The sequence below is a fragment of the Schistocerca serialis genome, chromosome 1 (assembly GCF_023864345.2).
Source record: "Schistocerca serialis cubense isolate TAMUIC-IGC-003099 chromosome 1, iqSchSeri2.2, whole genome shotgun sequence".
In the NCBI taxonomy this organism is placed as follows: Eukaryota; Metazoa; Arthropoda; class Insecta; order Orthoptera; family Acrididae; genus Schistocerca; species Schistocerca serialis.
The window spans coordinates 1,160,183,565-1,160,201,087 of record NC_064638.1 but is presented as its reverse complement, the minus strand read 5'-3'; the positions used below and the strand labels follow the sequence as shown (position 1 = coordinate 1,160,201,087).

The following is a 17,523-nucleotide window of genomic DNA, read 5'->3' as shown; positions in this document are numbered from 1 at the left end:
GTCACACTGTTATCCTTGGACTACATCCTTCACTCTCGTAACTGTCGAGGCCTCAGTATCCAGTAACCCACAGTCCCCATACACTCCACCAAACAGTTTATCCTTGCTCCATTCTATCACCCCCTCCGATTTCATGTCACCTTCAATGTGCACCACTCCCCACTGGTCCTAACACCCATGCATCACGTGCCTAGCTTATATTCCAGCCATTCCTAGCTGGCAAACCGGCCTCCTCCCTCCAAGCCATTAGCTATCCATCCCAGTCCATTGTCCTGTATCCTGCCTCTCCTTCCCTCTATTCACACAAGCAGCTGGTGGCATGTAGATATAGGGGCATAGGTGTGCTTGTGTGTGTGCCTATTTTTCTAATGATTGTTCTTTTCTTCTTTTCATTCTTGCCATTGTGCTTTAGCAAGTATTCTGGCTACTGGCGTTCTCGCCACATAGGCTAACCGTGTACCCTCTTTTCTTTTGTTTTTGCTGTGTTACATCAATTATTGTTACTACCTTCTGATAGTGTTATCGTTGTCCTATACCTTAAAATTTTGTTGATTGTTTTTCTCATCTGTAGGTCGTTTTGAGTCTTCTTCAGGAGAGAAGTAAAGAGGGAGTAGACTGTGCAGTCAAGTGCAAAAGGTATTAATTAGTTAATTGAAGTTTTCATCATTTGCATAGTGAGACAGTCATAGTGTTATTTTTTTTACACTCAGTGATGTGATTTGTATTGTGAGATCCTCCCCAGTCGATTCATTCTATCTCTTTTGAGCATACTCAGACATGTAGTCTGTGGGCTGCTACCCTTGTTTACAGGTGGCACGGCTGGAAGCTGGTTTCCATCCATTCGTTATTTGTCATTGCAAGGTTGCTGATGTGTCTGTGTACTGTGTATTTTTTCCTGCCTGTCTTTAAGGAGGCTGGTGCTTTGTGGGGTAGATATTAGGTTATGAGCTGCCATCAGGACTTCAATGGATATCGTTTGATGTGGTGGGCCAGATGTTGAGCAGCCTCAGGATTGTTCTTATGGGTAGCAGATCCAGCTTCAGTATGTCAAATGTTGCCTTCATTGCTCATACTACCATCTTCAGTGTGCTTGGAAAACACTTGGCCAATCACCTGCCATGTAAGCCCTATTTATTTGTAGCTTTTGACAATTTCTGATTATTATTCCCCACAAGTGAATGTGACATTGTTTGCCAGGATTCTTTCTGTCCTTAATGTCATTGTTTTTGTCTTACCCCTATTTTTGATGAGGCTGTTTTCCTGAGACCACTCTTTGGATGAACTGAATTATTAAGGGTGGAGTTTGGGGGGGGGGGGGGGGGGGGGGAAGGAGATTTCTAGTTTGAGGCTCGAGCTATGTAAAAGGACCAGTAGGGAAGTAAAAGCTTGCGTTTATGAATTTAATTATTAGAAGTGGGCAAAGAAGAGGGGACAACAGTGGATTGTAGTACACAGCTGGCTAAATTTGTTGTGACAGGAACAGATACAATGTACTCAAAAATAAAAATAAAAAGTCTTGTACACAACATTCAGTCGAGCTGGTTCGTATCGGGAGAGGGATAATCCAGTAGCTTATGTAATATGATAGTTGTTAGTGTCTTCACGTTGATAAAGAGTATTTGCTACTATCAATTGGATCCTTTTTGCTCATGAAACTGTTTCATGAATGTGCTTGGCATGGTGAAAAATCAGTTGAGATTGCAGCAAAATATGATCACCTATCCTCCAACTCCCCACCCACCCCTTCCACATTGCTCAGATTTTCTTCTTTCTGACCCTGTATATTGTATTGCTTCTCCTGCCCTCTGCTGTTTCTGCTCTCCTCTCTTGGATCTTATGTCTCAATAAACAAGTGATTTCTTCTACAAAATGCACAGAAAGAAGTCCTTAGATTTGAGCAAACACTGTATACTGCACTCATCATCTACTTCAAATACTTTCCCTTTCATGGTTCACAGGTCAGTGACTCACTCTGCAGATTTTATTACAAATAAGAGTGTATACTTCTGGTAAAAATCAAACAATGGAAAATCCAGGATGGAATGTAACAATATTATGAAAAGGAAAGTTGCTACCCACCATATAGTGGAGATGCTGAGTCACTGATGGGCACATCAAAATGACTGCCACAACACACACACACACACACACACACACACACACACACCACTCTCTCTCTCTCTCACACACACACACACACACACACAAATGCAACTTGCATACACAAGACTGCAGAGTGAGTGAGTGTGTGTGTGTGTGTGTGTGTGTGTGTGTGTGTGTCTCATCTATTTTTTACAAAGGCTATACTGGCCGAAAGCTAATTTGTGACAGTCTTTTTGCTGTGCCTATTTGCAACTCAGTGTATACTTTTGCATATTCCTTTACATTTACTATTAAAATTGTTCTAATTAAGTGCATATTTGATTTGATTGATGATTTTAATATATTGCAGGTTCAGCAGCAGGTCTAATGTATCTTCTCATTTAAAAGCTGTCCACTTTGGCGAGAGGCCATTTGTGTGTGAGCAGTGTGGTCACAGTTTCACATCAAAAGGGATTCTGCAGGAACATTTAACAATCCACAGCGATGAAACACCATTTCGGTGTACGAAGTGCAAAAAGAGGTAACAAGCTGCCATTAGTTTATGAGTTCCTCATCAGGCATTATGACGATTAATATTTATTATGTGATTAATTTCATCCACATCTGGAGTATCTCGACAGTGTAATTCGTACCAAAATTATTATTTTGCTGTAGCAACAAGTTCAATTTTTTCATCACATTTCTGAAAGTAGTAATCATATTTATGTATGCCTTGAGCAACTTTTATGCACATACAACTTAAACACAGAGAAGAATGGTGTGGATACGCTGCAGGATGTAAGGAGAAAATAAGAAAGTAAAGGAAAACTTATTGTTTGACTATCGGGACATCGTGATATTATTTGATAACTATTCTTGTTAGCCACATTGTGCAACGATTGAAGAGAGAAATTATTTTGGGGCTTTTGCCACTGAAGCAATTTCAGAAGACTAAAATTAAGTATTTCCTCCTTTCGGAGTTGCTGAAGGCAGAGAGCCTTGCTCGCGGGGTGGAATCTGAGCTAACTATTTGTAGTATCGTTCCCAGAACCGATCGCGGTCCTCTGGTTTGGAGCCGAGTAGAAGGCTTAAACCAGAGGCTCAGACGATTCTGCGGAGATCTGGGGTGCAAATTTCTCGACCTCCGCTATCGGGTGGAGAAATGTAGGGTCCCCCTGAATAGGTCAGGTGTGCACTACACACAGGAAGCTGCTACAAGGGTAGTGGAGTACGTGTGGAGTGCACATGTGGGTTTTTTAGGTTAGAGAATTCCCTCCCTAGGCCCGACAAGATGCCTCCTGAGACGTGGCAAGGTAGGAGTAGGCAAAATGCAAAAGGGAATAACAATATTAATGTGCTAATAGTAAACTGCAGGAGCGTCTATAGAAAGGTCCCAGAACTGCTCTCATTAATAAACAGTCACAATGCCCACATAGTACTAGGGACAGAAAGTTGGCTGAAACCAGATGTAAACAGTAATGAAATTCTAACTCAGATTGGAATGTATACCGCAGAGACAGGCTGGACAGTGAAGGGGTAGGCGTGTTTATAGCAATAAGAAGTGCAATAGTATCGAAGGAAATTGACGGAGATCCGAAATGTGAAATAATTTGGGTGAAGGTCACGGTTAAAGCAGGCTCAGACATGGTAATTGGATGTCTCTATAGGCCCCCTGGCTCAGCAGCTGTTGTGGCGGAGCACCTGAAGGATAATTGGGAAAATATTTCGAGTAGATTTCCCCACCATGTTGTAGTTCTGGGTGGAGATTTTAATTTGCCTGATATAGACTGGGAGACTCAAACATTCATAACACATGGCAGGGACAAAGAATCCAGTGAAATTTTTTTAAGTGCTTTATCTGAAAACTACCTTGAGCAGTTAAACAGAGAACCGACTCGTGGCGATAACATATTAGACCTTCTGGTGACAAACAGACCCGAACTATTTGAAACAGTTAACGCAGAACAGGGAATCAGTGATCATAAAGCGGTTACTACATCAATGATTTCAGCCGTAAATAGAAATATTAAAAAAAGGTAGGAAGATTTTTCTGTTTAACAAAAGTGCCAGAAAGCAGATCTCAGAGTATCTGACAGCTCAACACAAAAGTTTTGTTTTAAGTACAGATAGTGTTGAGGATCTGTGGACTAAGTTCAAAACCATTGTACAATATGTGTTAGATGAGAATGTGCCAAGCAAGATCGTAAGAGATGGAAAAGAGCCACTGTGGTACAACTACCGAGTTAGGAAACTGTTGCGGAAGCAAAGGGAACTTCACAGCAAACATAAACATAGCCAACGCCTTGCAGACAAACAAAAATTACGCGAAGCGAAATGTAATGTGAGGAGGGCCATGCGAGAGGCGTCCAATGAATTCAAAAGTAAAGTTCTAAGTACTGACTTGGCAGAAAATCCTAAGAAATTTTGGTCTTATGTCAAAGCGGTAGGTGGATCAAAACAAAATGTCCAGATACTCTGTGACCAAAATGGTACTGAAACAGATGATGACAGACTAAAGGCCAAAATACTAAATGTCTTTTTCTAAAGCTGTTTCACGAGGAAGACTGCACTGTAGTTCCTTCTCTAGATTGTCGCACAGATGACAAAATGGTAGATATCGAAATAGATGACAGAGGGATAGAGAAACAATTAAAATCGCTCTAAAGAGGAAAGGTCGTTGGACCTGATGGGATACCAGTTCGATTTTACACAGAGTACATGAAGGAACTTGCCCCCCCTTCTTGCAGCGGTGTACCGTAGGTCACTAGAAGAGCGTAGCGTTCCAAAGGATTGGAAAAGGGCACAGGTCATCCCCAGTTTCAAGAAGGGACGTCGAACAGATGTGCAGAACTATAGACCTATATCTCTAACGTTAATCAGTTGTAGAATTTTGGAACACATATTATGTTTGAGTATAATGACTTTTCTGGAAACTAGAAATCTACTCTGTAGGAGTCAGCATGGGTTTTGAAAAAGACGATCATGTGAAACCCAGCTTGCGCTATTCGTCCACGAGACTCAGAGGGCCATAGACACGGGTTCATAGGTAGATGCCGTGTTTCTTGACTTCCGCAAGGCGTTCGATACAGTTCCCCACAGTCATTTAATGAACAAAGTAAGAGCATATGGACTATCAGACCAATTGTGTGATTGGATTGAAGAGTTCGTAGATAACAGAACGTAGCATGTCATTCTCAATGGAGAGAAGTCTTCCGAAGTAAGAGTGATTTCAGGTGTGCCGCAGGGGAGTGTCGTAGGACCGTTGCTATTCACAATATACATATAGGACCTTGTGGGTGACATCGGAAGTTCACTGAGGCTTTTTGCAGATAATGCTGTGGTATATCGAGAGGTTGTAACAATGGAAAATTGTACTGAAATGCAGGAGGATCTGCAGCGAATTGACACATGGTGCAGGGAATGGCAATTGAATCTCAATGTAGACAAGTGTAATGTGCTGCGAATACATAGAAAGAAAGATCCCTTATCGTTTAGCTACAATATAGCAGGTTAACAACTGGAAGCAGTTAATTCAATAAATTATCTGGGAGTACGCATTAGGAGTGATTTAAAATGGAATGATCATATAAAGTTGATCATCGGTAAAGCAGATGCCAGACTGAGATTCATTGGAAGAATCCTAAGGAAATGCACAGAAAACAAAGGAAGTAGGTTACAGTACGCTTGTTCGCCCACTGCTTGAATACTGCTCAGCAGTGTGGGATCCGTACCAGATAGGGTTGATGGAAGAGATAGAGAAGATCCAATGGAGAGCAGCGCGCTTCATTACAGGATCATTTAGTAATTGCGAAAGTGTTATGGAGATGATAGATAAACTCCAGTGGAAGACTCGGTACGGGCTTTTGTTGAAGTTTCAAGAACATACCTTCACCGAGTAGTCAAGCAGTATATTGCTTCCTCCTACCTATATCTCGCAAAGAGACCATGAGGATAAAATCAGAGAGAGATTAGAGCCCACACAGAGGCATACCGACAATCCTTCTTTCCACAAACAATACAAGACTGGAATAGAAGGGAGAACCGATAGAGGTACTCAAGGTACCATCCACCACACGCCGTCAGGTGGCTTGCGGAGTATGGATGTAGATGTAGATGTTCTCTGTGCTATTACTTACTTCAGCAACACTCCCACAATAAAGATACACTGATATGACCAGTTTCAACATCCCCCCCAAACCAGCACTGAAATCTGGTGAATGCACACCTGCACCTGTACCTGCTTGCATATTAGGTTGTGGCACTCACAATATATAGTTTTGTAATTACTCTAAGAAACTGTGAGTGCACCACTATGTGAAATACAGAAAAAACCCATTGTTACACTTTTCAGCAGACTAACCCAAAAAAGTGTACAATACAGGAAGGAACAGGAACCACAACAAGCATAAATGAATAAATTACTCTTATTATCATTCCCTTTATATTGTTCAAAATATGAAATTAAAACAGTTTAAATTTTGCCTATTTAAAAAATCTGAGATAATTAATTGTTCTCATTCCTTTCTAACAGCAGTTAGCTCTAAGTGTCTCTCCACATTATAAAAATCATCACTCACAAAGGCAGTGGCCAAGTGCTGACACAAACACACAGTGGTTTCCCTCTTGGTTTCAGTCACGTCTGATGGTGTAAATAAAACACGGAACCAAAAGTGTTTCATGCAACCACATTAAAAAGATATTTTTGTTCAAATGTGAGACTTATTATCCATAATTATTATGAAATTATGGTAAACAAAACTTGAAACATGATATTGGTTAAAACACTAAAGTTAGCAGTCTTTGTAAACAGAGAAAAATAGGCATGTAACCTACAGCTTGCTGCCAACAAAGTCACTCAGCTCAGGGACATCCTGGGTGAGAAAGAGGTTGGAAATTATCACCATGTTACGGAGCATCTCGAGGAGGAATGTTTACCTCTGATGATGTCAGGTCTTACCAAACTAAGACTATGCGCCTAGAACGAATTGGCGTAGTTCATGTGTAAATAGTGACAATTCGTGAAAGCCCATTATAGAGACAGCTGTCTTCAAAAGTGGTGTTTATTTGTGTAAATGACTGTAAAATTAAATTAAAGCTGTTGTAATTTAACACAGTAAGCGGAAGGAAGGTTGCTACTAGAATCTCTGTCATAAGATCGTGATTTAGCATACCTGCCCTATGGGTCTTGCCCACTCATCTTGTGTAGGGTGCCTAAGGGATGCTGTGTTCTCAGAATGCTATACAACAATTCAGGTAAATAACATAAGTAGTTTTAATTCAATGAAGCAGATTGACAGTACTTAACTACAATATAACAATGGTGTCGCAAGCGATGGGCAACATGCAACATAAATCCGCGTCCTTATCTATGAATAATGTTTATGCAAGTTTGACACACAGTTTGCGGATCACTAATAACTGCTATTGTAGCATTCTCTGCTAGGCCTATCCATATACTTCGAAATATTCTCCGAACACTGGTGATTGTGGTTATGTCAGGACATTCCCATTTTCCCAAACACTGTGGACCTATAATGCAGGTGGCCATGATCCAACATGCTGACAATAAAAATGTTGCTTATCGCACTAGTGTTATGTTACATAATCAGTAACTTTGCATATAATCTGCATTTTCTGCTTTGTTCCAAGGCTGACTTTGAGCAGGAACACAATGCACTTTTTGAGGAAATCTGTATAAAAATCAATGTTGAAGGTCGTGATAACGTCAAAGAAAACTTAAATTGTGGGAAATGTTGTAACACAGAATCGTTAATGATGGGAAAGCATTGTATTGAGAGACTAAGACATCTATTGAGACCGACAAAGATGAATGCAAAAAGTGGTAAAATGTAAAATGTAGGAATGCAAAAATGGGGTTCAGCTTAAAGGCCATTTCACAGAACTTAGTTAATGGGAAACACTATAAACAAGACTATATCTGTTATGGTGAGAGACTTAAATATAGTATATAAATGTTTCCCTTTAACTAAATTCTGTGCAGCATCATCAGCTGTCATGACAAGACAAATGGCTGTTGAGCAGATGTATGTATTTGATGTAAAGTAACACACTCACTGTTTCTTAGTGCAGGACACACACACACACACACACACACACTTGCTGGTTGGGGAAGGGGGTTGTGAAATTGGTCTTGTCAGTGTATCTTTTTTGTGAAGGTGTTGCTGTAATAAATAAAGAAAATTTGGCATTTGATATCAGTGTCAGTAGAATTCTTTATTGTAAAGTGCATTCTTAAAGAGAATCATTATATCAATATGTTTGCTCTACAGATACTTTTAGAGTAATAGGGACAGTTAGCTAAGATCAAATCTAAATATATGTGACTCTTTTACGCTGTGAGATAAAAGTCAATTAACTTACACTTTTTTGCTTAAAGTTATTGATGTTCTGATTAAATATACCACCACTTGTTTCCTTGCAACTTTACAGTGAGAAGATAATTATTGAATTATTCAACCTGTAGCTTCTGTAACCCCCCCCCCTTCCGCCTGCCCCTATGATGTCTCACAGAACTTAGTCGACAGAAAACATTGTAAACATGACAATATCTGTTATAATGAGAGACTTGTATGTGGTATATATAAAATATTTACCCGCCCTCTCTCTCCCTCCCTGCATCTCCCTACTGTGTTCAGAAATTCCTACTCAGACTCCCATCCAGAGACAATTTTCAGAACCAGTCCATTTTTATTTCATCATAAATCTGTTTCAGTGTTTTGGTATTTGAAGAAGGAAAATGATTGTTTCAGAAAGAGGAAAAGTACACAAAGAGTTTTTGCTTTATGGAATGATTGTAGTATGTCTGAGAAATATATACTGTAGTGTTTCTTATGAAGACTTACTGTTTGCTTCAGCTTCAAAACAAAATACCGACTAAAAATTCACATGGATACACATCGTGAAACGCCGTACCAATGCCCCATGTGTCCTCACCAGTTATCGACACGTCGCACATTACGTACACATCTGCTTATTCATAAGGATATCAGAGCTTATCAGTGTGCTACATGTGGCAAAGCCTTCAGACGCCCAAAGGATCTCAAGGTTTGTGTTAAATTTGTCTATTATTAATGCAGCTTGTTTGTATTTGGCAGCTTTGAGATAAAATATTTATCAGACCATTAAATTAGTGGTTTAGAAATTTGTGAGACAGAGTTGCTGTGCAGTAGTTAACTTCTGGATGTGAAATATTTAGCATTATTGATACTAATGTGTAAAAGTGCACAACACTATCGTAACTATTTGTTCCTATCTTGGGGAGGAGAGAGGGATTGGTTGGAGAATTTTCAAGGGAAGTTCAGGTCACTCAGACCCCAGGATGAGTGGGGCCCACCTTTCACCATGTGGTTCCCTCTCTCCCTGGGACCTAACTTTCATTTTAGCCTTGCCCAACCTACACAGGCAGAACTGAAAGGAATTCTAACTCACAAAGTTATTTATTTAACCATACCAAAATGACAATTAGATATTTACATTTGCTGTGAACAGTGTTTTACATTTTAGCAACTGTAATAAAAGGGTGCAAGAGAGCACAGTAGTGTGTTATCGTTATGCCTTTTTCAGTTCTTCATTGATTCAGTGTGATTCATAAGCAGTAACATTTTCACAACAAATTACTGTGAAGATATTCTTTCACTGTCCTGTGTAAGAAAGTAACTTTGTCTTTCTGAATGCCAAATCAAAAGGTAATATTTATACACAGTTTGGTACTTTTTTAAAAAAAAGTTCAGTGCTGATATGAACACTTTTTTGGTGTAGTAAAATTTTGTATATAAACTGTAAATTAATTCATAAGCACTGCCTTGTTCATTAAGGTCACTCATAATGTATCACTTAATACACAACAGCTTTTGCTATGAAATTACCTTATTCTTATTCACTCTTCTTCTGCTGCTCTGTTATTGCTGCTGCTGCTGTTTGTCATCTCGGTCCATCGTCTGCATGGCTGTGGCAAGTTGTAATTCTCTCAGCGAAGCGTCTTGTTTATCCTGGTCAGCTGTGTCCACCTGCGTGCTGATTGGCTGCTCCTGTACTCAATGGCTGCTTCCATAGAACCTCTGTTCACTGATGGGCTGCTGTCGTACTGTGGCCATGAAACCCAAGTGCGGATTGGCTGTTGCATCACTGACTGTAAACCACTCTTGAGTTCACTGTACAAATTTTGTGAGTCCTTGTTTAATGTGGCTACGTACAAAATTCCTCATGTTGGGACACCACTTGTGACAGTTCGCCCTGCTTTTATTTCTTCGCTTGTTGTCCTCTGTGTCAACGTACTGGCTCAAAAAGTAGGGGGTGGAACTGCAATACTGTCCACTGTAAATAATCTAGCCAACAGGTGCACATTTGTGTTTCAGTTATTTACTTTCACTTTTCACACACCCCCAATAATACATATTCATATGGCCAGTGCACTATTGTTCAACATTCGATAAGTCTCATTAATAGGTTGCAGGGGAATATCCAAATACTGCTAGAGTGGTTTCCTGTTGAACATCTACGAGCAGTAAAAACCTAACCACACAGTTCACAGTTCTTACAGAATAGCAATGTGCGTATGGAGCATATACTATCATTGTTTTAACATATGGTTGAATTGTGTTACACTTAGTTCACAGTTATGCTGATGCATTGTTGTTGTTCTAACCAACTCAGGTTTCTCGTCCGAAACTCGGCCATGGACTGACTCTTTCGGGGCCAAAAATTGGGCCCTTATACAGCCTCACAATAATAGGCACTGAAACTTCACATTGTTCGATGTTTAATTTACAAAATTGCAACTAGAACTTAACTCATTAAATTAACTGAATACATTGAAAAATTCATTCCTTTTAACCCTTTCTTGTGCTACAAGAGTTAGTTCGAATTATTTGTTTAAATCATGAAATTAACAATTGCAAGTACGCAAACAATACTTTTGACAAAACTGTTAATTACTTTGGAATTAATGAAGGGCTAGCTTTGCTAACATGTTTTCTAATAGAGCCAAATAAATACTTAAAGAATGCTAGTGTTTAGTCTTCCAAACGTTTATGGTTATTGCAGAATTTATATTTGTTTATAAATCAACAGCAGAATTTAAGTTATGAAACAATTACTGATTTCACCCTATAATGAAAGATACTAACTAGGAATAGTCAAAATAAATTGGTAAATCAATTACATTCATAAAACTAAGCACAAAATTAGATCTGTTGTTATATTCTTTAAAACTAAGAGCCAACCTCTCCCTTTTATGAAAATGCAGATTGTATTCACGTATGTTAATGGCAATTAGTTAAAAGTGAAAAAACGAATTTAAGGAGGCAGATGGAAAAAAAGAGGGGAAGTAAAAATATCCCAGCTTGCTTCATCTCAAGTGGGAAATGGTGCTGTCCTTTGGGGTGTATAATTTTTGAAGTTCTCTCTGTACTTTTTATCATGCTGTGTACCAGATTTTTTAATTGTATTTGCTGCCTGTCACATGTGTAAAATACAATCTAGCATCTTACCTTGGTGTGATATATATGTCTTTTTATCAGCAGCTGATGCACCTTCACCAGGTTCCATCTCACCTGGCTCAGTTATACTCCACAAACCAGAATCTATTAGAATCATTTCCATTTGGTATGATCAGGAAGTGTAATTCACTCCATTTAATTTCCCCAGGATGTGCCTGTTCTGTCATCTCCATACATGAACTAATCACAACTACTGTTGTTAAGAGGACATGTTTTCTTTTCCATGAGTTTCATGAACACAGCTCAGCATCAGTTAACATTTTCCAAATGCATCACACAAAATTACTCAGTTGGCATTGTTGAACACTAATGCAGTTTTTTTTTTATTTTTTTTGCTAGCACTCCTGGGCCAATATCCGTTGTTGCAGCAGAATAAAATCGTCATCAGACACATTAATATTTGTTAAGAGAGAGAAAAAAAACTGTCTACACCATAAAGCATCTAAACATCATTTTTAACTGAATGAACTTTGATAGTAAAAGTCAAACAATGGAAAATCCAGAATGGAATGTTACAGTATTATGAAAGAGAAAATTGCTTCTCCCCTTATAGCGGAGATAGTGAATTGCAGATAGGCACAACAAAAAGACTGTCACAAATAAAGCTTTTGGCTATTAAGGCCTTTGTCAACAATAGACGAGACACACACACACACACACACACACACACACACCAAAAAAAAAAAAACTGCAGTCTCAGGCAACTGAAACCACACTGCGAGCAGCAGCACCAGTGACCAGTGCATGATGAGAGTGGAACACTGCTCGCAGTGTAGTTTCAGTTGCCTGAGACTGCAGCTGTTTTTTTGTGAGAGTTGTGTGTGTGTGTGTGTGTGTGTGTGTGTGTGTGTGTGTGTGTTCTATTGTTGACGTAGGCCTTAATGGCCGAAAGGTTTATTTGTAACAGTGGTTTTGTTGTGCCTATCGCGACTCAGCATCTCTGCTATATGGTGAGTAGCAACTTTCCTTTTCATAATATTGTAAACTTTGATTGACATTTTAAACAATGTCAAAGATGGTCTACTCAGATTAAAAAATGGAATAAATAAATGAGCTCTTGTCGACTTGTTTAACTGTTAATAATAACTTGATTCACTTTTGTTACAAAAAGTTTCGGCATCCTCCAAGATTTACCCAGGGACTTGCTCCTGTGTCGATAATGCCCAATGAAAGACCCTTGGAGGAGTCATCACAGCCACAAGCTATTAGCTTACAGAACAAGCTGGGTAATTACTTTCTCAAGTTAGAAAGAGTAATCTTTATCCAATAGGAAATGCATGGGTTTGCCATAAAAGAGTACATTATCTGTTGCTACACTTTCTGCTATTCCGTTCAGAGTGACTGAGTAGGGGGCGTAGCGTAGCAGAGTTGACAGTGGTGCACAGTGTGGTGAGGCTGCCCACTTCTATATTGTTGTGAGTTGCTGTGTAGAGCAGTAAACTGTTGGCATATGCGCTCTGACAGAGAGTGCTGACACAAAGACTGCGTGACTCTGCCCAGTGTCATTAGCACAAAATTATGTTTATGTATCTGTACTTAGGTTTATATCTGAATAATAAATAAGAAAATGAGGTACAGAATCATGCATCGGTGCAAAGGTGAGTGGCTAGAAATGAAAGATAATAAGCTGCATATAGTAAAGCCCACTTTGCAGCCATGGCGTACCTCCTTTCAGCCACAAAGACGGGATGATGTCCTCCTTATTCGTCTTCACATATGCCACGGTCCCCTGACGCATGGCTTCTTGCTCCGATGTGACGTCCCTCCAATAAGCAGTGCTTGTGGCATACAGATCACTGTGTGCCACATTTTACTTGACTGTGTTTTATTTTCGGACTGAGGGCAGCGGAATATCTGCCACCAGATCTAGTGATGTTCAAATGAATGTGATGACTTTTAAGGTTTTGTCTTTTATCCATTGTGTTTCCAAAATTTTAGGGAGATGTTCTTAATGTGTTAACAGGGTGACTGGCTTACCCACAGTTTTGTAAGCAGCCAGCCGGTGAGATATCCCTGTGCCATTGTTTTAGCTCCTCTATTGTTTTACTTCTGTTTAAGCCATGATGTAGCTCCTTGCAAGCATTCTCTGTTGTCTTCAGGTGTGTGAGGTGGAGTTATTGTGTGAGTGAATGTTAATGAGGTGAGAGTCAGTGCATGAGTGTCATTTTGTAGATTTCGTTCTCGCTGTGTGCAACAATTTTAGTGATTTTATCCACATTTGTTGTCTTTGAAATATTTTAGGCCACTGACAAGCTCACCGTTGAGTGCCAATAAAGTCTAAACAAACACACACACACACACAAGCGCTCATACTCCACTGGATTGGCTCGGTGCACCACCCCGCCGTCCACGCATGTGCAGCGTGAAGCACTTACCATGTGTCTACAACAAATTTAATAAGTTCACAGGAAAAAAATTTGTCACACTCTCAAAAGAGCGCACTGGATACTTCATAATGTTGTAGTTGGCCTAGAACTGGTACTAGATGGTCATGTGATGCTTCACTGTCAGCATAAGTAGTGGCAGTGAAATTGTGTGACAGTTGTATGGAATCAGTGCAGTAAGATGTGTTGATCTGGAGACGCGACTTGTCATCGACCCAACTACAATTGAAGTTGCTAAATTTGCTGGTGTATCAAAGTGAATTGTCCAACATGTCTACAAGGAATGGTGTTCCGCGTACAGCTATGTAACATGACATAGTAACAATGGTTGTAAAAAGATCGTAACCAACAGGGAGCAGAGATGAGTATCACACCTTCTCAATCACACACTGTTTCAAACACAGCAGGAATCATTGCTGTCAGTGAATGCAGGTGCATCTCGACCAATTACTGAGTGAATATTGTGAGTGGATTGCATGCAGTGGACATTTAGCATCCTGTACCTCACAAAAGGCCATTACTCTCTGTGGCATACAAGCTGGATATCTCAAATTGACCAAATAACACAGAAACAAGACCTAGAGCCTACACAAGTGTTGAACCTGCAGTCTGTGGAGGGTATAATTCAGGTTAGAGGTGGTGCTGTGATGTTTCAGTAGTACCTTCTGTACCTCACCTGGGGTCCGTTTGTTCAGGTTACTTTCAACATTGATTTGGATGTGTATTTCAACATACTCAGTGGCCAAGTGTTGCCTGTTCCTCTACATCTAGCTGATGAGTATGCTGTGGTCACTTCAGTCTTCTAAGGTGTCAGTATCCGTGTTCACAGGCCTGCACACGAAAGCATGTCTGGAGCAGTGGCTGTGACAGGAAGTCCTGTAGGTAGCTGACCACGGAGCTCTGTTTCCAGATTTCCTGAGGCTGTAAATTTCTTTAGCCATCGCCATCCATGTGTATTAATGGCTTTTTAAGAAATGTAGGGCATTACTTATTGAACAACCCTCATATATTTGATCATTTATAAATAACCATTGTTTGCATAATAGGTGGACCCCGAATCCAATACTTGGTTTTACTCTCTGTTGTTTGTACGATGTGACACCAGTGAATTGTGATTAAATAATTATATGTAGTCAGAGGCAGCTACATTTTTATGCTTTGTGAATTTCACAGTTCTCAGTATTAATAATTACTTGCCAGGCTTTACACCCTTGACATTTTAATGAGATATTTCTCACAAGTAACAGATAATATTGTTATATTCCATCTTTAATTTTCCATTGTTTGATTTTCACAGATATTGGTGCCATTTGTAAAAAGTTTAGGATTTCACCACACAATTTCTGTTAAAAACTTGAATTTACTTCTTTGTCTGTGATTGATGTGCCATCCATAAGATGGTTGTTTTGTCTGTCAAAAAGTTTGCATATTGGTAAAAGATCAAGGAACATTAAATCTGTCTGTGGCTTGTGGTATATCATGTCTGAAAGCATTTTGCATTATCACTGTATTGGGAAACCATGCTAATTGCTATGATAAAGTTCATTTGTTTAGGTAAGTTATTTTTGAAACCAGAATATGTTCTAGTATCATGTTACAATTATAAGTGTGTGATACTGGACAGTATAAAGAAAACTGGATATTCATAGGCATGAGATTGTAACAAATTTTCCAGTCTTTCTCTCGTCATTATTGTTAAAGAATAAATCTTCACAATTCTGATCATATTTCTTCAGGTTTGTCACTTCAATTGATGGACGTGTATTTCACTTGAAGGACATGTATTTTTGTTTGTCATTGTTCTTTTTAATTTGATTCAGTTAAGTGTCATAAAAATTGTGATTTGCTGATGAATATTGAAGATAACAGCAGTGACAAGATTTTATTGATTTTGGATTTACTTTCAGTTTAATGGATGAGATATTCATATGTTATCAGTCCATTGTGAAATATTGGTTTTCTTGTATTTCAGAACCACCATAATCTTCACACTGGACTAAGGCCGTATACGTGTATGTTTTGCCCCAGAACATTTGCAAATGGTTCCAACTGTCGTGCACACAAAAGAAAAATGCATCCGGAAGAACTGCGAGTATACGAAGAATCATTGGCTGCGGCAGCAGCTGCTGCTGAGGATGATGGTTCTGGAACCAGTGAAGCCACCACTCAGACCCCAGGTGCAACAACACCTGCTCCTCCTACATTAATCTCATCAGAGAGTGCCATGGTGAATTCAGAAACACTGTCAGGGCTGAATGCAAATCCTGTGTTACAGAATACTTCATCCGGAAGGCCGCAGGCTGGTAACATCATTGTTTCAGTGCCCTCTTCAGAGTATGGGAGGCCAGCTGTCTTTGAAACAAATGCTATCGTTAGTTCCTGTGTCAAACCGTCAACTGTTAACAGTGTTCCCCATTTGTTGCCTCATCAGAGTGTGATTCCTGCCTCAAATTCAGATTATGGTATCTCTTCTACTGGCATGAGCAATGCGGGCCATGTAGCAGTGGGACCTGTAATTTCACATACTGACCATAGTGTAAACACAATAACACCCATGATGGCTCTTTCAGCAGCATCTATGGTAAGGGTCAATGATTCTTGCAGAAACCCTAATCAAATTCCAAGAAACGAACATATGTCAGCTGTCGAAGATGGCTCTGCAGACAGAAACATGTCAACTGTAAACCCCAACCTCACAAGACGTGGCATGACTGCAGTAGACATACTGAATTCGCATGGCCTTGCTACCATAACTCCTCTGAATCTAAATGTGTCTGAAGTGCATGCCAGTCGTTCACAGCATATTCCAGAATCTCCGTCAGTGACTGATGAAGAAGCGAGTTACCTTACAGGAACGAGGAGGACGGATTCTTTTGCAAATTCCCGTCACCATCTGCAAAATTTGAATCCAAATATTCAGATCCATCATCAGGAACAACATCACGGCCTGGGACACGTTGGTCGCGCTCTTCCTGAACCTGCAGCACTGAGCAGAATGCAACATACTCAACACTCTGGTGCTGTTTCCATGGACTCTGTGGCCCCTTTGCAGGTACAAGGATATTCAACTCTCAATCATTTGTATCATCATGGTGATGCAATGCCTTCGGCTGTAGCCGCTGCAATTGCACACAGCGGCACTGTTGCCGTGCCAGCTTTCCCAGGGAATCCGTATGTCCATCATAACATAGGGTATGCAAGGAGTGGAAATATGTAAATCATAAACACTATGCCTGTGTGATTCTAGTGTAGAAAATTAGCTTAACAAAGACAGTGTGGTTTCCTGTGAGTTGTGTGTTCCTTCATGTGGGCTTATGTTGTAATAGAGATGTATTTTTTGCCCAAACATTTTTAATAACCACCTTTTGGTGGAGATTTGTGCATTGTAAAATCAGCTCAGTCATGTTTCACCTATATATGTAATCTCTTTGTTATTAAGCATTTTCATCTCCATCCATATCATCATCATCATCATAATTGCCCTCCTAAAGCTGCTGAAAAAGATGAAAATGCTTTTAGACATGTTTTTAGATCAGCGT

General features: G+C 39.7%; 1 protein-coding gene across 1 annotated transcript in view; it reads left to right on the top strand.

Annotated features, from left to right (window-relative positions):
- Window positions 1-17,218, top strand: part of LOC126418187 (zinc finger and BTB domain-containing protein 17-like) — a 73,414-nt gene extending 56,196 nt beyond the window's left edge. The window contains exons 7-9 of the mRNA XM_050085174.1: window positions 2,453-2,623; window positions 8,958-9,147; window positions 15,957-17,218. Coding sequence (XP_049941131.1) covers window positions 2,453-2,623; window positions 8,958-9,147; window positions 15,957-17,201 — 1,606 coding nt within the window. The 3' untranslated portion in view covers window positions 17,202-17,218. The remainder of the gene's footprint in view (window positions 1-2,452; window positions 2,624-8,957; window positions 9,148-15,956) is intronic.
- The last annotated feature ends 305 nt before the right edge of the window (window positions 17,219-17,523 follow it).